Below are 22,071 nucleotides of genomic sequence, written 5' to 3'. Positions count from 1 at the left end.
AACTGCTGGTGTAAAACGGCAGGTTATTATTATTGATGGCTACCTGCTATGGGGGGGCTGTGAGGAAGGGCGCCGGCGGCGTGGGCGCTCCGTGACGCGGCTGCGGTCGGATCGGTGCCAACAATCTCGCGGCCTTCGAGCCGCTTAATCGTTAACCAGCAATCCCGCCTCGGTGTGTGTTTCGGCAAAGGTTTTTATCATCCGTTTAAATGCTTCGGATGCTTTCGGTTTCGGTCTCTTACGCGGGGACTTCGCCTGCGATGGGACCATTAAGTAGCATGGAGCCGAGGTTCGCCGCGGTGACGGACGGCAAAAGTAACTTTACAGCCACGATCTATTTCAGTCCGCTAATATCAATCCCAGCTACGCACCTTGAACGCAAACCGCACAGGACATTACATTTCCAAGTATTAACACCCAAGGGTTTGAACGCTGGGGGGCGGGGTGAGGTCTCCACCCATCAAAATAAATAAAAAAGAATAATGAGGCGGGTGATAAAGTGCTGTTAATTGCAGAAGTTATTGCAGTTGTCTCTCACACATAGCATAATGTGAAAACAATGTGATTAAAAGCACAATGAAACACGTTGTACACTTTCCATCTGCTCTCAGTGGGTGCATGTGCACAGAGAAGAGAAATCAGGGAATCTCACGCGCACTGCTGGGGCTCAGAGGAGGTGGGGTCCGCACAGACCCCAAATGTCCGCTCCCAATTACATCATCAGTGAAACAGACACCGGTCAGCCCTTTAAATACACATTATTTTAAAGCCAAACTGGCAAAATGTTACATGGCAAACACTGACAAACAGGATTAAAAATGGCAAGATTAAGCCTGTGATGCCAAATATGCAAAGCGACCACCTCTGTGACAACAGTTAAGATGAGGATGCTTGTGGGAATTTTACTTACACAAGAATGTTCTGATGGAGGAATGAAAAATGATTGGTTAGCTCTCTGAACCAATCAGATTGTAGAGGAGGTGGGTCCAAGCAACTAGAGGACCAAGATATCTGGTTGGTTGGTCCCGCTGCCTCTAGGTGCTTGGACCCATGAGCGATGATGACCCAGCAGTGTCTCACTCTGGCTGTCCCTGAGCCCCAGGTCAGTGTAGAAACACACTACCAGATCCAATATCAGTGGGGTTAAAGAAATAACAAACTGCAGCCAAATGGAGGGGGGGGGGGGTCTTTTTGACCTCAACGGGTCCATATATCCTAGCAGGAATTTTCCAGAAACACTGCCGGATTCACTCAGACACTGCGGCCTGATTTCTCTGCCTCGCACCCTGGGACACGAACTACGGATAACCTGACACATCTAAGAATAAACGGGCAAACAAACATCTCAGCCCCACCCCCCCCCCCCCATCCAAACATCCTGAAGCTTTGTTAACGGAGCGGGTGAAATACGCAGAGGGTACATCAATATAAAGACAGGAATGGAAGGCATGAGAAGGACCATGTTTGGTGTTAGAGATCACTCTATCAGACAGGCCCATATCTGTCACTGCTTTTCACAGAAAAATAATGAAAAACAGCAGCAAGGGCAGCCAGACAGATGACCCCAGTCAAATACAATAAATGCACAACACCGGTCACCGACCTTGTTCAGATCGCACACATTATCTGTTAACTGAACATGACCTAACTATCTGGGGTTTTATGTCCAGTGTGCAATATTTTGCAAGACTTACTAAATAATAATACAGCATATTTGGATACAAGACTGCATTTAGATTTTTTAGTGCAAGAAAATGGGGCTAACAGAATATCAGATTGTGTGTAAACAAGTCTTTATCCAAAGTGTTCTTGCAGATAATTACATAAAATGCTTCATTGTGCCGACACAGGGAATCCGTGTCTCCAACACGCGGCCATTTTTCGCTCTGTGGCTGTAATTACGAACGCTGCGCTTACACCTAACCAAAAGGGTACATAATCTTTAAACCTGCAATTCCAGTGTTTATAAACATCAGAATCATTCTCTCACAGCCTTTGCGAAAGACTTTCCCAGTCAATATAAACAGCCAATTATGGCACGAGTATTCATTCATTTCCTAGTAAAACTGAGGCAGGGAAATCTCGTCTTCTATTTACATAGGCGACACTGCTGGTTTAAAGTGACAGGAAACTCAAGCTGTCTGTGAATGGAAGTCTTGGGGCTGCAAGCCCCCGTGACATCAAGGGGTCTCTGTATAATGGGGGCGCCCTGTAACCAGCACGCAGTCCGGTAGCTGGTAGATGCTCGTGACCTCTGACCTGTGAGATTCCCATGTTCAGTCTGTCTGTTTACTCAGGTAGGCAAGGCAGCGCATTGGGGGCATGGAAGCCACAGTAAGGAGGGGGGGGGGGGTCCTGTGTTTACTGGGCGCTGCTCTCCCCCAGTATCTTTCACAGGCAAACCCATCTTCCCCTCGTTTCCATCTCCCTTTCCTCACTGTCAAAAATGTCTCTACTGAGGGAGGGGGAAAAAAAAAAAAGCAAAAACAGCCTTTGCTTCTCGCTCTGCATGGGAAAACCTGTCACCACTCGATCTCGAAACAGCAATGCATCAGCGGAGGATAAACCAGGACGCACATATTTAACGCTCAAAGACAAGCTGCCAAAAGATTCAGCCCCGGTCTGGGTCACACGAAGCAGAATGACGACCGCAAAGAGGCTCATCAACACACGGGCGCCGCTGGCCAGGGGGGAAACGGGGCTGGGCAGGGGGGGGGGGCAGGTGGGTGGGGGTTCTGGTCAAAATGTGAGCATGTACAGGTACATCAGCCATCCACCGTGAAGGATGGAAGGATTGAATGGTCTTATTTACTATCCTACGAAAACACAGCATGCTGTGGCGGGGGGGGGTTGACCCACACAGATAGGGCACAATTCAGACTCACTGCCTGTAGGACCTAAGTGAGTGGGGGTGGGGGAGGTTGCGCAATTCCTACTGTGGTTTATATTTAACCGATGATTCCTTGAAACCCACAAAAAGGGCGAGATCTCAAATAACTGGACGCCTGATGAACACCATCATACTCAGTTTTCAGACTTAAAAATGAAAACTGCAAGGACTGAAGCGGCGTGCAGGAGCCAAAAGGCGGCCAGCTCATCTTCAGTGACTTCATCAAAACGTGCCAGAGAGTCAAAATTTGCAGTTCAGGTTCAACAACTACGTACGCGGTAAGACAGACGTTTTCCGAGCGGGAAAAAGAGGGATGCGGAACAAACTCATGGCTCTGCCAGACACCTCCCAACCCTTCCTGTCACCGAAGCCAGCGAATCTCACTTTCCTCTGCCCCCCCCCCCCCCCCCCGGGGAAAACCGGGGGCTGCCCGCTGGCATGCCTCTGGAGCTCTCCAACACAAGCCTTGCTCTGCACTGTCTGCAGTTCCCCTCAAAGTGGGGGCGGTCCCAGGACAGCCTCAGGATAAAACCATCCAATCACAACTGGGCAATGAGAAATGACAGTCGGTCTTCAGCACATACAGCTGGAATACTGCACCACTGGTCCACAAAACTGAAAGCTTCACAAACTAATTATTTCCAGTGTCCCCTGCCTCGTGCCCTGTGTACCCTAAGACAGCCTGCAGTGTTACCGTCCCCCTGCGCTTGATTAGTGACTAGAAGAGATGGATGTTTAAATACCGGAATGGAGCTTAAAATTCCATTAAGAGCAACACTAGGGAAATATACGAGTGAATAACTGCACAGCAAAGTGGTAACCGTTCCATTTAATGCACAAACTTGTGTCATTCCCAGCTGATACATTCTGGTGGCCAGGACAGCACCCTAAATTCACACCAGAACCCTCAGACCAAAAGAAGTCACATTCATTGTATTATAAAAGCAGGTTTCAGCCATTTAGAAGCCATCTCCCTCCTGTCTCTCCTAAACGTGCCCCCACCCCCCACTGAGGGCACTCATTCCACTGCAGACATCAGGAATGCGGTCACACACTGGCACCGTGCTCAGATGAGAATGAGACCATCTATGGGTCCTAACGGCCATCGTCTCATTCCGAACCACAGGGTCTCTTTCTGTTGTGTTACTCAGCACTCACGATTGTTTGGGTGGGTGGGTGGGTGAGCGAACGAGCAAGTGGAGTGGGGGGGGGGGGGGGGGCTGTAGGTGCAGACTACTTGCTTCAGCCAGACACCTGGTGACCCCCGTGCACTTGGGGACGCCAGTAGAACATTGTTCTCGAGACTAATGAGCATGCAGAAGAGCAGCGTGAATGCTAAGTAGGGCTTCACCATGACATCCCAGGAATGCAGACAAGTTCCAGTGTCCAGTGCGTGGCAGGTGGGCTACACTGGCCTCACTGGGGGGGGGGGATCAGAGCACCCACAGGTGTGTCACACACACACACACACACAGGACAGAAAAACAAAAGCAGCAGCAAAGCCATGTCGCCATATTTCATTTTGCTCATTGCACAAAGACATTTCACTGTGAAATGCAATAATCATTCTTTTGATTCCACTGGAAGTATTTTAGGTATGTTGGCGCCTGTTTTACGCACTGCTGCAAAAACTGGTTTGCCCACAGAAACATTTATCCACAACTGCACGTCTGAGGGGTGTCTAGGAACAAGGAACATTGTAGTGGGGTAATTACGAAACAAACCATGAAAAACACTGGATGGTAAAAAAAAATCTTAAACACAACACTAAAGGGTGACCATGTGGTTATCCTGAGCCCACATCAGGAAATTTCAGCTTTAGTGATCTGGGTTTGCTGCCATCCAGATTATAAATCCCACGCTCTGCAGACTCAAACACCAATACAATGAACTAAAAAAATGTCCATACCAAGCATCACTGAACTATTAAACTCACACCAGCCTGTTTTATCAATTATATCTGATTAATTGTTCTCACAAATTAACACCTTTTCTGCAATTTACTGGCAATAAAAGTTTTCAAACACACTACCACTGATTTTAAAAACTAGTGGTCTGAGATGGTTTTTTTAAGGACACTAGGTTTTTATTAAGATTAGAGCGTCTTGCGTAATATAAAATACAAACACAAAACATTACCATTGTGACTTCAGTTTGACAGAAACGATCGCCGATTTAGTTATTCAGGAATGCTGCCTAATAACCAAGAACCAATTAAGACTGTTTGCTCTACCGATAATTACCACACAACCGCCAAGTGTTACACCCGTGTTAATCTAGACATGCCTGATGTGTATACTGGTCATAACGACCACCTGTCTGTTTATAATCTACCGGCCAGAACACGAAACCACAATTCACCTTTTCATTTGGAGCGCTATATTATTATTATTATTTGCTGTTTTATATTATGACTTACAAGTCGGTTTTGTTAATTACCCGCGCCTCACTGACAACACGTCACTTGGCCATTGTCAGCCAGTGGGTGAGATTTGTTTCCACCTGCTGCTGCATGCGGGCGTCCGGGCACCGTCACCAGCAGACGCTTGGACATCGCATGGGCGGGTGCCAGCTTCTATAATACCATCACTGTAATATGATATTAATTATGACACTTATTTTAACAACAGTGGATTAGTGCTGCGTATAGTATAAACTGCCCAGTTACTGTCGATGATCCTGCAATAGAGGGAAAACACTAAAACTGAACTATGCGGAAATGTCCCAGGCAGACCTGCAGTCCTTAACATAGCTGCGATATTTTGCAAATGCGACCATGATCCGCAGAAGAGCCCGGCTTTAAAGGGATCGGGGAGTTCATTTCCTGGTCGAGAGGCGAAAACACATCCATGCAGAACTGGTTTGACCTCGGCGGAGCGGAGCTCCACCTGCCCCCCGGGTATCCGGATCAGCCCCGCCCCCGGAATTTTATTATTATAGTCACGGAAGTCATACGCATGAAATGGGTTCCGCTGCTTTTTGAAATCCGTTCTACAAATATAGATTTTCAAAAATGTAGTTAAGTTTTACTCCTCACTGAAACATACGTGCTGTAACATTAAATCAAGCCTGTCGCGTAATATATCTTCCGCTGTACACTTTACCCTCGGCGCGAAAAACTTCCTGATAAGCGTTCGGTGAAAAAGAGAGAGAGAGAGAAATAGTAGTATAGTACATATCTGATATGTGAATGAAAACGCACGTTTCGGCACTGCTGAACCGTGAAGCATTTTAGATTATGGTAAACAAACCTGAACACGGAATTTCCCACTTCATACAGCTCGTACACATCCCTAAACGCAAAGATTACAACAGTACTTTTGTAATACTGTAATCAAAGGATGTGGAGATGTGGCAACTTTACAAACGCAAGGCATAGACTAATATTACTTAATGCTGTACAATAGCATCAAGAACAACGAGAAGGAGAATAAAAATATTAAATTACCTACCTTGAATTCGACCGACAGTTGCGGAGTATATTCGAGGGTCCAAAGCGCCCTTATCAAGGATGCCAACTGTTCAGTCACTTCACCCCTATCCTGCTGAGAGTCCTCGCTTTTTAAAATCCCATTAAATCCCCTCGGGTTGAAATCGGATTTATACTGTTCGAGACCGAGATACTCGGCAAGCAGGTCAGTATTGCTCAGGCACTGGACCACGGCATTCATGAAACAGGTGTTGCCATGATTTTTTAAACCCAGAACTCCCGGAGTTTTATCCCCGTAGCACCAAGACAGTCTCTCCTTTATAGATCCGTGGGAAGACAGCGTTACGCTTTTTTTAACCGTGTTCTCCCCTCCAACCTGAATTTCATCTTTAAGATTTCCTGAGTTTGCACTTAAGGTGCAAGGTGCGCTATTGCCAAAGCCGCCATCATCATCCTCTGCCTCCGCTGGATCCATGTCCCCTAAGTGCGCCAGAGTGCCTAAAGTTCTTAAAATCCTGTTCATGAAATTTCCCATCGACTTCAATGACTTCCTCCGGAAAACCTTGCCGGATTTTTGATTCTTTTCTTTGCGGCTTGTCGTTTTGGTTTTCATGGCTTTCTTCGCTTTATCTTGCCGGTGATTATCCATGGTTATTTGTCACTGGAGGGGGGACGATCGCGAGCGTATCGGCTGGGAGAAGCGCTCCTACCTGTCCGCCTTCAAGTTCCTCCTCGGGGAAAAAAGCACAACAGCGTATCACACTGAAGGGGCACCGTTGCGGTGCCAAGGCACATGACTAGTGTCCCCCCGACATTCCGATGATTCCTCTAAGCTTGCGTGAGCCCTAGTTATTCCCGTCGGCGGACACCTGTCATAACTGGAAAGGTGAGTTCATACCAACTCCATGCTCCGCGTACTTCCTCGTCTTTCCGGCTCGGACTCACTCGTCCGTCAGCGTTCGCCGCGATCCTCGCATGACTCCGGGCTCGGCTCTCCGGTGCGCGTTCCTGTTTGGCGGATCTCCGCTCCTGTTCCCTCCCACTTTGAATCTTATTAGCCTGGTTTAGTTTGAGTAGGTGCAGTTGTTCCGAGGGAAACTCTAGGACCGCCCGCAATATGGGATCGGACTGTCCGCGCTTGCAGGCAGACAGCCGGACGCATGCATTTCTGCAACGCATCTATTTCGGCGCAGGTGCGGATATTTGAGCACGGATCATTAAAATGTAAGCCGATTACACGCCTCTCCTCCGTATTTCTTGCGGAACACATATCCCTGCTTGGTTAGGTCTATTGGTGATCTTTACTAATCATTGAACGCGGCAAATTATAATATAAATTATTTAAACCTCATCAATGTACTGAAAATAACACCACAGAGACTACAAGCAGCGCAAAAGAAGATCCCATTATACAGTTGTGAATCGGCCTCACATCGGAGAAAAGCACTACTGAAGAATTTGGGAGCCCCCTGCTGTTTGGCTCGGAAATGATCATTTCGACTTAAAAGTGACTAAATGGTTTTGCCCTATGCGAATCTCATTTTAAAGAGCCTGACATTTAAAAAAAATCACAAAATTCATGCAAGAAGAAAATGTGATTCTGAATAATATTTGGACGAGAAGTCATCCAGAGTGTCAAAGGATAACAAATCTCCTGAATGACCACACCGACTGAGCTACGCAGTTTCCGTTTCAATTCAATTTCACAGTTCACCAGTACCACAAATTAGACTCTTGTGACATCTCCCTCCGAGCCAATTTACTCATCTCTGTAACGTATATTTGGAGGGCGGTTATAGATTTATACTAAAGAGACCAATTAAAATACAATTTAAAGTTACGACAACAATGTGGTATTTAATTGGAGCATTACAGCAGATAGAGTATTCCATATTCCAGATGGAATATTCTAGCAGGAATAACTGAGAACGCACTGCAATTCTCAAGAGAAGCATTAAATAATTCATAAACAGCTTAACTCCAGAAAACCGGAGGCTTCTATAATATCTAAAAGTCCCTAAAAGTTCGACGCATGTGGGAAACCAGTTCAGCTTTCAGCGCAAATGGAGACTTGTTCGAGTGCCTTGTTCTGTAAGCCTTGTATTGCGGTACGAAGTTGCGAGCAGATGCTTTTGATTACTGAATTTTAGGCACCGAGACGCTGAAATTTAGTGACCGGGGGTACAGAGCAGCCGGCCTGATCTTCGCCTTCCTCCTCCCGTATCTCATCCATCCCACAAGGTCTTAAAAATGATACATTGTTAAAGGGCAGTTCGCCAAGGAGGCTTTCCGCTTTTTCCCTTTGTTATAATTGCTATTAAATGTTACATATACAAATGTTAGTATATACATTTTCAGTGCCATATAAAGAAGAACATTTGTGCTACTACTTAAGACCTGAGATCACATACTTCATTTTTATGAATTTTGGCATGCATAGTTTTGTTTACATTATTAATATAAGAATGTATAAATAAATATGTAGTTCTTCACTGGGAATATATTATATTTGAATACCCATTTTCACTTTTTTCATTTTCATTTTTTCATGTCGAATAAATACAGAGAGCATCCAAAAGTCCTGCTGGGTAATTGGGCTAATAATGGAATTCTATCATCGAAAACTAAATCCATTAAACTTCATAAAATGAAAGAGTGATCCCTATTGCAGTGGTATCCTCTGTACTTGTCAGTGTTCCAGGCAATCCAATATGTTCCATAGGCAATTGAGTATGACCACATTTAATGCTAAGGTGATTAGCAAAATGTAGAAGTACAAAAATGAACCACAAGCATCGTTACGTTTGTTTGTTTCTTCTCAGTGAAGATCACATTTATTCTAAAGCATGACAAATATGCTGCGATTAATCAAACGTATACATCTGCAACAGTATGGAAAAGTAGCAGGGGGGTTAGTGAAACATCCCCGACAGTGAGGGTGCTGGGACAGGGGTGGGGGGCATTCAGGAAGCGTGGGGGTACTTCCACCTGAGCACAGCTCCGTCTGCACTGGTGCTGATGATGTACTTGTTGTTGGGGCAGATGCTGACACTGGTGATACTGCCGCTGTGCCCAATGCCGACGTGTGTCACTTCCCCCTCAGTGTACCCCCACACCTTAACCAGCTTCTCATCACCCCCTGCAGAGACACCCCCCCCCCACACACACACAAACACACACACATACACAAACACACACACACAGACACACACACATTGTGCCTCGTAACAAGGTCATTTTCTGTTGTTTGCTCTCTTTATTTAGCCATTATAGTGACTTTGAATCTAAATAAGTTTCTGATAAAATAAACAGTGTATTTACTTTCATAAAACGTAGAATAATGATACATGATGATACATTTTAAGTCAAGTTTACATATGATGATTTATTTAGTGATTTTAAAAACAATAGGTAAAAGACCTTGTCCATATTTTTCATATAGCTGTGCTGGTGAATCTTCATGTTAAATGTATCATCAGTGCTAACTGAAGTATCAATCCACATCCATGTTAGTGTAAAATGAATGTTACAAGCACGATCTCACTGTGCATACAGCAAAGCTGCAGACATACCTGTGACAAAGTGTTTTCCCTCGGGTGAAATATGCATGCCGTTTACGGAGCCCGAGAGCGAGCCCTCCAGCTCCCTGATGACAGACCCGTCATAGACCTCCCAGTAGGTAATCTAGTCCAGAGAGACAAGAAAATCCTCCTAAAATACTCTTTGCCAATAATGTTTGTGAATGACACACATAACGTGGTCTCATTTTTATTCTCATTAACTTAATCTTCATTAATATCCCCGATTAAGGAAACTAAAGTTTTAGCTAAAATGACCATCATACCAATTTCGTGTTTAACTAGAATCACCAGTTTCTTCCTAAACACTACTAAGTATAAATATCTCCATTTGTAAGTTAGGATGGTCCATCTGCATGTTTGCATTATAACAGAGAACATGTAACTATCAGAAATGTACTAATCACTTTGTAATTCATGGCAACTAATAATCTGTTACTCTAAAAGCAGACTAATTGTCTGTGGGGTCATGTGACATCTGCCTCTACATTCATGAGTGGCTGTAACTTTGAGTAATTTATAGCTCAGGGTAACAACACTCTCCACAATATCAATATAATATCCATGACAATAAAAACACTCTGCATCCACGATTTAATGCTGCACATTTAGGTCTTCTTGGTCAGTTTGAGCTGTGCTTGATGGTGAATGTAGAGTTTGTAGTATGTTGTGCGTGTGTTTGTTTGTAGCAGTTGCTATTTATTTCTGAATTAGCTGTAAGCTGAATTTTCTCTATTCCCTGAAAGGTGATGACATGACTTCTAAGAAACCTAGCGGCCATATAGAAATATGAGGAAGAACAAGAAGCAGATTGGAAATTCTGTGGCTGGTTATGGCCCATGGGTTAGATTCAAATTATTAAACATAGTATTGGCTTATTTTTTAAACAATAGATGAGGAGACAGGCTAATATATCCATTCATCTATCTTATAAATTATGTATCTACGTGACAAATGTAGTCATAGACCTTCTGCGAATAAACCATAATGAGAAAGCTAAATATTTTAAGGGAAATATCAACAGGAGAAACTCTGACTCTAGCGAATCCTGGGTCACTTTGAGACTGGTGTCCTGTAGGGGGGGGGGCGTACACCAGTTTGGCTGCCTGTGATTGGCTGAAGGCCACCACATGACCCTGTCCTGGCTAAGTGGTCAGAAGAGGAAAGGATGGATGGATGGGTGGTTGGATGGATACTGCTTCAATGTTCATACAACAACACTATAGCCACAGTTAAGACATGTACTTGCAGTCAGAAGATTTTTTTTTTAATTGTCATTTTAAAATATTGCCAAGAAGATCCTACCTCCCTGGAAGATTCAATTAAGGAGAACGAAGATGGCCCCAGTGTAAACAGAAGGTTTAATTCCCTTTAAACTAGTTAATTCCCACAGTTGCCCTTATGATAAATTACCCCAACATTCAGGTACAACAAAGAAAACAACACGAATACAACAGCATTCATTTACCATCCTTACCTTTTATGTGTGCAGTGGGCTTCTATTCTTATTATGCATTTAAACATTTTTTACCATTGTTAGAAGAATCACAAAAATCCAGAACTTCTAAAATATGCCGTTGCCAAAAATGTCATGTAAGCATGTACAAAAGGCCCCCTCAGACAGTGACTGGTCCAGGATACCCCCACTCCAGTCGGGTGCTTGCAGGACCCCGCCCTCAGGCCGTCACATGACCACGCCGCTCCAATCAGAAAGCGAGAGACGGCGGCAGCTGCCCATACGGGCACCGTCTGTGTTCTGCTCCACCTGCACGACTGCAGGCTGCCTTGCTGCACGGCGGCAACCAGAAATGCTGTTAGGGCTAGTCGCACTGCCATGTGTTACATTCGTAATTCTGTATCCGTCTTGGGCTGAAGTGATATATCACAGAGGAAACTTAGCATCCACTTGTCAGGGTCAGCCCCTGTTGTGGTCCTTCTGTGTCCCTTCCCCGTTTGGCCAGCAGGTGTTGCTGGTCATCCCGTTCTTTATGTTAGTTTTTGTTCTCCCCTGTGATCTGTCTGGTCATGTGGCTCAATGTGTTGAGCATGTGGTTGTCTGTGTACCCTTCTGTCCTGTGTTTGAATCCCTCTGTCTTTGTATTTTTGATCCCTAGTGTTTCATTTGAGTTTCTCTAGTTCTTGTGTTTGACTTTGTGGTTGGTTTTGGTTTTGTTCCTTGTGCCCCTGCTTGTGCCTTTACCTGTTTAGTTCCCTAGTGTTGGTTTATGTTTCCTTGGTTAGTTCTTAGTTTCCCTGTTTAGTTCCTTTGAGTTATTAGTTTCACCTGTGCCCTGTTTCCCTGGTCTTTGTTAATTAGCCTCACCTGTCCTGTGTTAGTCTCGTTACCCCTTAGTATTTAAGTCCCTGTATCTGTTCTGTTCGCTAGTGGTTCGTTGATTGTGTTTGATGGTTGTTCTGTCAGATGTTCTCAGTATTAGATGTGTATTTAGGTTTTGTTATTTAGTCTTTGTTAATCCCCTTTTAGTTTTTGACCCTCGTGGTCTTTTTGGTCTTGTTGTGTTTGTAGTGTTTTCTGTTTTGTTTAATAAACCCTGTTTTTGTGTTCTTTGAGCCGCCAGTGGGTCGTCCGCCTTTTTTATGTGTACACTATGCCACGTTCTCGCACCCGAGCCGCCCGGATCCTTGACACAACTAAATACACTCTGTTCCGTTTATCCTGTTCCTTCACTTAGCAACTTTATTTTCCTGCAGTAATCCACTTATGTAGTCCTTGAGTAAAAATAATCCTCCCCTTGGTTAATGGATCTCTCAAATGCGAGGTAGGCCGTGCATTTCAAACCCCTCCATGCTGTTTATCAGGACAGTAGATTCAAGTGTGAAAATCTGAAGCAGACATGAAATGTTTATATCTGAACATTTAACAGACGCTTTTGGCCACAGCAGTATAAATGTTTAGGATTAAGATAAATGGTCAGACAGTTTCCAGGTTAAGGACCTTGCTCAAGGGCCCAGCAGTGATACGATCGTTCAGTTAGTGATGGGATTTGAACCCACAACCAACTTCCTTAAGCTACAGTGGAATCTAAGCTATGAGGCCTATATAGGCCACTGTGCAAAAGCAGTATTATCTCATTTGACCTCTAGTTGAAACCAAACTCAATAAGGTGTAAGCACCAGTACAATCATACACGCTCACCTCTGAAGAGTCAATGCAAGCTGGTCAATGAATTTCTCCAAATGTCTGTCTGGAGGTGCTGACCGTGATTGGAGCCAAGACCACTGTCCCTCAGGTCGACATCTTCACCAGGCTCGCGGAGACACTCAGATCCGTTCGATGAATTTAATTATGGACACTGCTTGTCCTTAGGCAGACAGTGCGGCCACTCCTCCAGCGAGCAGATGGCGCTCCTGGCACGCCGCCACCTGGCTGGCACGACCGCGACCGCGGGACGGCGGCGAGCCAGAGCCTCTTAGCAGCTCCGTCCCCGGGGGTGGGCCCAGCATCCGGCAGGCCCACGCCAGCCAATCAGCAGCCGCTCCTCAGCTTGCCGTTTCTCACACGCCCTAACAGTCCGGAGACATCCGTTTGATTCTGTCCACTAGCCTAGCTCCGCCCGTCCGCACATCGGACACGGGCATCTATGCTAGCCTGAAGAGCTGCTGCACACCATGGAGGACAGCTGACCTACATAAATATCGCTTGGCCCGCTCCTTGTTTGCTCTCCCTGTTGATCTGTTGAGCTTCTTTCAAACCCTTGTAAGCCCCCTCTGCTCTCAGCTTTCTCTCCTACTGCACCCCCCCCGACACTCTGCCTAACCCCCCCGGCGCTCAGAGACTCTTTCTCCCCTTGCATCTGCCCCCGCCACACCTTGTATAAGTACCAAACTTCCTGAAGTCCACTAGTGGTGCCTCTGATCCGTCCTTACCAGTCCCGCTGTGCTAACCACTATCTCACTGTTTAATTCATTTCTCTTCACTTGGACCTTTTCCATCAGAGTTCCGATTGGCCGTGTATTTCCACTGCCTCACCCCTGCCTCCTTTACTCCTTTCCCTGGTTCCCTGGTTCTCCGGTCTCCAGGAGTTCTTATCGCACAGCAGCCCACCGGATCGCCAGCTGCGTCGCTTTCATCTTGGTGACCCCACCGAACCTGCCAGTCTCCCACGCTGCTTGCTACCCGTCCCCTTGATCTTCCATATACCTCTGGCACTGTGGACCTAGTTAACCGCTCAGTTCTCCCATCCTGCCTCAGGGACCTTGGGAACTATCAAATGGAGCTTTTCTGGTTTCCTTATTCCTGTATGACCGCACGTGTCGGTCGCTTGGCAGGATGACTGTCAGGGGTCAGTCCTGAGAGATCTAGTCTTTTCAATATACGCGTTTCTTGAAATGTCTTAAGGAAAATCCTATTAAGTTCATGTTGACAGTGTGAGACCTCCTTTGACATTCCCTTCTATAACTCTCATGCATTTCATATTCTGGGAAGTAAAAAAAGTTCTCTGAGGGTCTTACAAGGCCAACATTCAATTAAACGCAGAAAAGGCGAAGAGTGCAAATAGAAAATTCATAGAAAAATGCAATAAGCTGAAAGATACTGAATTTAAACTGGATTTTAAAGCACCTTTGTAACCTTTTGCTGAATCGTGTACAATTTGATACCTTGTGTTTCACTTTACTGAGGCTTGGATTGCAGCCTGGTTTCTTAAAGCAAATTATTTGCCAAATACCAGAACAATATGCTGTAATGGGTGACAATGACAGGCACATAAGGCTTATTAACCGTCAGCTGAAGGACACCTTTCCCTAATAACTCATCCGTAATCTAGGACCTGAAACACGTGCCGCTTCAATTTCCATATCAAGGTTTTGCGTTACTTGTTACTGAGGCGGCTATTCTATTTTTGACTCTGCGTACCAGATTTACACTTCGGTATATCCGAAAAACTCTTTCTCAGATTCTGGAAGGGGTGTAAATGTCATGTCTGACTTCGAGGTCAGAGTCGTAACTGCAGATAGAAGGCTTATTCGCAGGAATCACTAGCCGAATGGGCTCTCGTCGTGTGAAGATGAATCTCTTTAAATGTATCCCACTTATATCCCGCAGTCTGTAAGCCTAGACAGCTCCAGAATGTTCCCTCGTGAGTCTGTGAGACACCGTTATGTTACAGTGTATCCTGCCCTTAATTACCCATTTTGTCCACCTGTTGTTTTCACTTAAGCTGCCAGCTTATTTCAGACATGATTGTTGGACAGTACAGAGACTAAACAAAACTGTTGAATCGAATCTTCCATAGAGTACAATGACACAAATATGTTCTCAAAAACGAGTACTGAAGTGGTTAAATGAATAGGCCATTACCCAAAAGTTGACAAGTGTCTGAGTGGCAGAGACCAAACTGGAAGGGATGGTTACCCCAACCCCAATTAGCTGAAAATGTCACTCTTATAGCAGGCCGGGAATTCATCCATTGGATTCATTCATCCAATGAATTTTCTTCACACCACTCTGAGAAACTTAACTGTTAAATCCCAATTCACTAATAATCAGGGCTGGAAATTCTAGGTCCAGAAAATAAAAATCCAGGCCAAGATTTTGTTTCAACCAACCAGCTGAGTACTCTGAGTACTGTGACTGTGAGTTTATGCACAACTGGTTGGTTGAAACAAAATCTTGGTCCGGATTGTTGCTTTCTGGACCTGAACTATCCACCTCTGCTAATAATAATCGTATTATATCCATAATAGCATTAAATGAGTGAAGACAATAGGGTGAGCAAATGACTAAGGAGCGAAATGGGGCTAGAGACTGGTGATGAACTCAGAACTCAGAATGTTAGCAGGAAGTGTGTCACAGGATGATAAAACAGCTGAAATTGAATTCAGGTTCCACGCTGATCCAAAAGAAACCATGTGTTGTAAAAGCTGCACTTCTGTGGTTCTGTGGGTCTAAGCCCAGCCCTGGCCCCATGGTGACAGACGCCCTACCTTTCTGTCGGTCCCGCTGGTGATGATCTGGTACTCCTCGGGGTGGTAGCACACAGCCCTGAAGAGCGTGTTGGCCAAGACCATCTGATATCTCACGAAGCGGCTGCCAAGAGAAGGACATGAACGTTCTGACGCTGCAGACCTGCGGGCTACCAGCAGGTGGCGCCATGCGTTTCCGGCGATGGGGGGGGTGGGTGTCAGACCAGACGGAGAGGTGTCCTCACTCACACCAGGTCCCAGACGATGCAGGCCCCATCCGAGCTGGCCGTGACGCACTCCTTGTCGTCGCTCTTCAACCTGATGCAGGTAATGGTGGCCTTGTGCTCCTTCATGGTCTCCACAAGCTGGTGGGACCCTGGAAAGATCTGCCAGACCCGCACCTAGACATAGAGTCCACAGAGCGTCTCGCACCTTAAATAAACTTAACTCAGAATCTAAAACGGAAGCATTTAAGCATTTTTACCAGGTGTGCTGAAACCTCGCAATATGTTTTTAAATTGACATTTAGTACACAGTAACTTACATGACTTTCTGTTCTTACCATTTATGCAGTTAGACATGAGGCAAGAAGTGCAAAAGTAAGATTATTCAATGAATCTGAACCTGCATGTACATAAACATCCTTTTCTTTGATGCATAGTTACTATGAATACTGTTGTATTGTATGTTTTGTGGTTTTTTTTTGCTATTTTGCCCAAGAGACATTACCTGGCCCTCCCCTCCTCCACTGACTATCCTTTGGCAGTCTCTGGTGCCCGCGATAGCCGTCACACTCATGCTGTGGGCGTTGTGAATGATGCCACTCAGCGTGCCACTCTCCGGAGTGAAAATACGAATTTTCCCATCATTCCAAGCTGGAAAACAAAACGTACTACATGAATTGTATTTTACTGATTTATACTGTACACGGTAGTAAACTGTGAATAATATGAGATTAAATATACACAACTCCTTTTTTTGACAATTTTCTATACATTGTGTCTTACAAACAAAATGCAGCTTCTCTGAATCAGTGGTCTTGGGAAAACCATCGTTATAGACATTTCTCTTTTTAATTAAACAGGTTTGACTCAGGTATTGGCTGATGTGGCTTATTTCGGTTTTTTGAAATTCAGAAATGTCCAAATCCTCTATGTGAGATTTTGTGATACGATGTAGAGACCGAAAACATAGATGCACCATAAAAGTACTATTCTTGTTCTTAGTTAAGTATGTGAATATATACATCTATTTTCCATACTTCTTATGCCGTACAGGGACATAAGACTTGAATGTATTAACATTTAAATGCTTTTGTCACAACTGACTCGGCACAAATGAATGAACTTTTGTTCCACATATTTGACCCCATGTGACCCTTCTACAAGCACGATGACACAACCCAAGGTCGGATCGCCCCAGTCTGGAGAGGCAGGTGAGATGTTCTCCATACAATGAGGGCTCACCCACATGACTCACTGGCCTGGCACCAGAGGAAGGTCATATTCCATCCCACCGCATCCCCGATGCGTCTAACCCACCGCTAATAATGCTCTTTCCGTCCCTCATAAAATCCACAGCGTTACAGGTCATGTTGGGCACCGTGATGCGCAGCAGTTCCTTGGAAGTCTCCGAGTGCCACACCCTGACGTCATCCTGAGAGAATGTGGCAAACAGCTCCGACGTGGCACTGAGAGAGAGACGTAACAAGCGATACTTTTCCATTTTAAGGTGAGCTAATGTTTGTTTGACTGACAAATCCTTTATGAGTGACCATAGGACAGTCAATCAAGTGGTTCAAGTAAAGTTGACTTATAGCGCCCCCTGGTGGCATGAATGCAAAACACTACACAAGGAGACACAGAGTAGTGCATGTTTTTTCCATGGCTGCCTGCTCACAATGGTTAACTGTATGTGAATTCCATGTGTCAGCTGGTGTGTCACTCACAAGGGGAAGACTACGCCTTTCACAGCGCTGTTGTGGCTCGTAGCGATGAGCTCCTCTTTGAAGTCCATATAGTTGCAGCGATAGATCTGTGCAGCATCCGTACCGACGAAGAACTGGTGGCCTTCACCCCGGAGCGCAACTGATGTGACACCTCCCTTTAGCTGCACTTTCCTGTCAGAGAACCGAATAATGCATGTATGGTCCATATCCATGTCTATACTGTAAATCATCAACAGGTGGCGCTGCAGTGAAGGCACTGCAACAAAATGCATCAAGGTTCATTTCACTGGAGGACTAGGTTCCTTTGGCCCAGGTGCATTTAAACTCAGCTGCCGGACTTTTAAACATGGAGGAGGACGTACATGAAGGTTGACTGTGCTGAATGTGCACCTGTGAACTCACCTGAGTGTTTTAAAGTTAGACCCGGAGCACAGGCTGCACATGCCATCGCCTGAGCCAACCAGGACGTCCCCCGTCTTCAGCGTGCTCAGGGAGTTCACTCCCTGCACAAACGACAGGCTGTCACTTCACGCTACGCCAGTCAGCACCACCACAGCAGAAAACAGCACTACCTGACATAAAATGTCATGGAGGGTAAGGTGGCATATGCAAAAACTGCACGATTTCCCCAGAGGGCTGAACAAAGTATCACTATTACACTCTATGAAAAACAGAAAAAGACAGCCATTTATTTCCAAAAACCACCAAAGGCAAAATTCCATCCATCCATTTTCGGTAACCGCTTGTCCTATTCAGGGTTGCGGGCGGCCTGGAGCCTATGGCCGCAAGGCAGGGAACAACCCAGGATGGGGCGCCAACCCATCACGGGGCGCATTGACACACTCATTCACTCACACAAGCACACATACGGGCAATTTGGTGACTCCAAAGAGCCTCAGCATGTGTTTGGACTGTGGGGGGGGAAGCAGAGAACCCAGAGGAAACCACACGACGACACGGGGAGAACATGCAAACCCCACACACATGGAACCAGTGTTTTTATCATTAATGTAAATTATACCTCTTATACAATAACGTCAAATACTCCTCTATGATCTCCTTCTAAACTCTACTGGGGAAACATTTAAACTTGTATTATCTAAAGAGACAAATGTAGAAAATATCAGCTTTATTTACTATTGTGTATATTATTTTCATTACTTTAATGATGTACCTATTCGGTGGTATTGAATATAAAGCCCACTTAAAACCAATCATTTCCAGAGTTTACCTCAGACCTCTTAACTACCACTGGACATTGTCTATCTGAATTAATGCTGAGGGCCATTAGTACCATTTCCTGTTCTTTTTCTGAGACAAAACGAGCACGTCTTTCAAGGGCTGAACCGATTAACATCTGAGGAGGAAACCCCAGTCTTCACCAACCTTGCTGAATTTCTGTTTCACTGGCCAGCAGCTGTTGAGGAGTTTGGTCTTGAGATTGACTTTGAGAACATCACCGCTGCTCGTACCACAGTAGAAGAAATCGTCATCTTCTGCAATCTGCAATACACCATGCCAATAAAAGCCACACCCTTAGAAGGACTCTATTCAAGTCTGCATCCAGTTCACTTTACAGATGTTGAAACCGAGCCTCTCGTAAGCTTTCAGAAGCACTGCACAGCCCAAATTTAAAACTGCAAAAATTGTCGGGCACATTTGTGAGACATTCAAGCAGCATGACTTTTGGAAGATAACCTCACCTCCACACATTTCACTACCCTCTTCAGCTGTCCGGTCTGGCATTCTGTGGGACGTATCTTCCTGTTGGGAAGGTCCAGTTCCCAGACGCGGAGTGTACCACTGCCAAAAACACATTATCACCACGGTTAATATCGAAGCCATCACAAGCCACGTTTAAATGTCATTATAAAAAGTCTGAATCTTGATTAGCAACTGTGATTTAATTCAACTTAAGCACAGACATTAAGGAATACAGATTTATGCCTTAAATAAATGTAATTACCTTTGTAGTCTAAATAAATTTAATCACCTTGTGTATGTTGTTAGGCAAAAGCTACTGTTGTTTGTATCTAGTTTAGAAAACACCAAGAATCTACATCACTAAAATGTACAATAGTGAGGGCAAAACAAATAAAAACAATACAAATATGTATGGAATTGTTTGTGATCATTTTCTGTTTTGGATTTTTTTTCTACTGTTATTTTTCTAGATGGTGTGGGATTTGATAGTATGACCAACACTGATTAAAGTCATAATTGGGTTCGCTTGCTATAAATGACCTACTTCCCAGCAGACACAAACACATCATCACTCTTGTTGGAGAACTGAACTGCCAGACAGTGACCGGCACTCTGTGCTGAAGCTGGACTCCCACAAATAGCTTCTTTCTTTTCAATATTCCACACGACGATACTGAAAAAACACAATAGTCACATGCGTGACAAATAAACCACACCATCTTTAAATCTTAAGTGTTTATCTGTGTCTTGATTTTATCCATCTCTTGCTCTTCGCTTCTTCAGGGCAAACTTACCTGTCATCATCCTGACCCCCCAGAGATACAAGATACTTGTCATTAGGGGAGAATGCAAGATCTTCTACTTTCACCTTGTGGAGCTGCAGCCTGGCATGGATTGTCCTTTGAGGAAAATCCCAAATTATGATATCTGCCTGTCGGGAGAAGAAAAAAAAAACACAAGGAAACACAAAATGGGTTCCATATTTATTCGATAAAGATGGCAGCAGTAGCTGTTGCTGTAAAAATTCTTTGCTCAGTGCATCCCGCAAAACCTCGGCAAACAATGACAACACAGGAACATGCCCACTGCGTCATGAATCTTTGCTCTTCCTTATATCTTAATAAACAAGTTAAACACTTTTCACAGTTTGACTTCATGTTTTGTTATGCAGTATACACGAGATAAACTACAATAAGATATTTTGGAGGATGCGGGCATCGATCCCGCTACCTCTCGCATGCTAAGCGAGCGCTCTACCATTTGAGCTAATCCCCCATCCATAAAGGACCCAAAAATAGCGCGCTCCTGAGAGGCAATGTTTGTGCATGATTCGTCTAATGGATGTCTGTGTAATTGATGAGTACGTACCCTAAAGCCCATGAAGGTGACTTGGCCGGATGCAATGTAACGTCCACTTTTGGAGACTGCCACACAAGAGATGTTATTGGTGTGTCCATGCAGGAACTGCTGTTTGCCGTTTGTGAGACTCTTAAGTATAACTGTGGAGCCCAAGGGATAAATAAGATGTTCCCGATTGGGGTGCACTCGAAGACCGGAGAAGACATGTCCTACAAAAGTCAAGGTAGTGGTTAGCGTCATACGTAGAAGAATTACGGCACCAATACGTGGTATATCGCTAGTATGATTTTTTAAAAGTCTGCAATTAAAGCACAATCCTAACTGTTAAGTGCCATCATTAATGGCGTAAAATATCAGGAAAATGTTCCTGGTTAACAGAAAAACAGCATGTTGGTGTTCTAAACACATATTTCTGAAATTTAAAGAAAAATTTGCAGCATAAAGTTACCATATAGCCTTATTTTTAGTCACATGTAACGTGTATATGTAGCTACCCAAAACATGTTATAATTAACCTTATGGATGAGTTTAAAAATGACATATAGTGTTAGTTGTACGTGTAGATTTTAAGCGGTTATCATTAGTCTCAATAGTACTAATTAACTAGCAGGGAACACAAGTTTACCATTAAATCCAATGACTGCTTGAAGTTCAAGCTGTGGTACTTCTTGCGCGTCTCCAGACATGATTTTGTTTTCCATTAATCAGCAATATGCCCACCTTTCAGCGCTCGATTGCTCGCTTAAAGTTTTTCTCACGTTTTTTTCTCAGTGTAAAATGAACTGTAACACAGCAACGGGTGCATTTGTTTGGGTCCGTTTCTAGGAGACGACCACGTGGGGCCGGAGGTAAATAATCTATTTGTTGCCCTCTTGTGGCACGGGTCTGTCTGATCAAAATCCAGGCAATGTCGATGATTCATTTAAATATGGTACGATGAAGTTTATCATTTATAACTGCTAATCGTACGCCTTTAACCTTAATAATATTAATGACTCTCCCTTAACGGCTGTGTACAACCGAAGGCATTTTATTGAAAAACAGCGTCAACCGAAGATAAGTATCCCCGTCAGTGTAAATCGATAGAGGATAATTCAAATATTTATATATTCACCTATTCAACAAGAAAAAAGAAACAGAAGATAAAGGCTGTAATAGACAGATGACAAATGAATAGATAGATAGATAGATTGATAGATTAATTCTTGAAGTGTCAGTGCCGACGGGCTTATGGTGG

At 44.5% G+C, this 22,071-nt stretch overlaps 2 protein-coding genes and 1 non-coding gene across 4 annotated transcripts in view; all 3 read right to left on the bottom strand.

Moving 5' to 3' along the window:
* Window positions 1-7,670, bottom strand: part of usp43a (ubiquitin specific peptidase 43a) — a 72,203-nt gene extending 64,533 nt beyond the window's left edge. The window contains exon 1 of one of the 2 annotated variants that reach the window (XM_072712125.1): window positions 6,343-7,670. In XM_072712125.1, the coding sequence (XP_072568226.1) occupies window positions 6,343-6,969 (627 nt within the window). In that variant the 5' untranslated portion in view covers window positions 6,970-7,670. Of the gene's footprint in view, window positions 1-6,141; window positions 6,183-6,342 lie in introns of those variants that run through there. The other variant, XM_072712126.1, reaches the window with a different exon arrangement.
* A 1,501-nt stretch (window positions 7,671-9,171) lies between these two features.
* cfap52 (cilia and flagella associated protein 52) lies at window positions 9,172-21,616 on the bottom strand. Its single transcript, XM_023791799.2, has 14 exons — window positions 21,460-21,616; window positions 20,844-21,043; window positions 20,270-20,406; window positions 20,020-20,148; window positions 19,475-19,574; window positions 19,158-19,274; window positions 18,174-18,274; window positions 17,772-17,942; window positions 17,365-17,513; window positions 16,553-16,698; window positions 16,073-16,224; window positions 15,845-15,947; window positions 9,893-10,004; window positions 9,172-9,459 (listed from the first exon to the last, which is right to left on the bottom strand). The coding sequence occupies exons 1-14, from the start codon at window positions 21,533-21,535 to the stop codon at window positions 9,284-9,286; spliced, it is 1,869 nt and encodes a 622-aa protein (XP_023647567.1). The 5' UTR covers window positions 21,536-21,616; the 3' UTR covers window positions 9,172-9,283.
* On the bottom strand, window positions 20,678-20,750 carry trnaa-agc (transfer RNA alanine (anticodon AGC)). The gene has a single exon. It is a non-coding gene; the product is annotated as a tRNA-Ala (tRNA).
* Window positions 21,617-22,071: the final 455 nt, after the last annotated feature.

This window comes from Paramormyrops kingsleyae, chromosome 5 (genome assembly GCF_048594095.1).
Source record: "Paramormyrops kingsleyae isolate MSU_618 chromosome 5, PKINGS_0.4, whole genome shotgun sequence".
In the NCBI taxonomy this organism is placed as follows: domain Eukaryota; kingdom Metazoa; phylum Chordata; class Actinopteri; order Osteoglossiformes; family Mormyridae; genus Paramormyrops; species Paramormyrops kingsleyae.
This window is presented reverse-complemented; position numbering and strand designations above follow the sequence as displayed.

Bases quoted from the DNA above. Each gene is read 5' to 3' on its own strand.
- cfap52 (XM_023791799.2), bottom strand. From the start codon at position 21,535: ATGGAAAACAAAATCATGTCTGGAGACGCGCAAGAAGTACCACAGCTT. The intron at 21,044-21,459 runs GTAAACTTGTGT...TGACTTTTGTAG, and splicing joins AGCAGTCATTGGATTTAATG to GACATGTCTTCTCCGGTCTT. The intron at 20,149-20,269 runs GTAAGTTTGCCC...GTGTTTTTTCAG, and splicing joins GGGGGTCAGGATGATGACAG to TATCGTCGTGTGGAATATTG.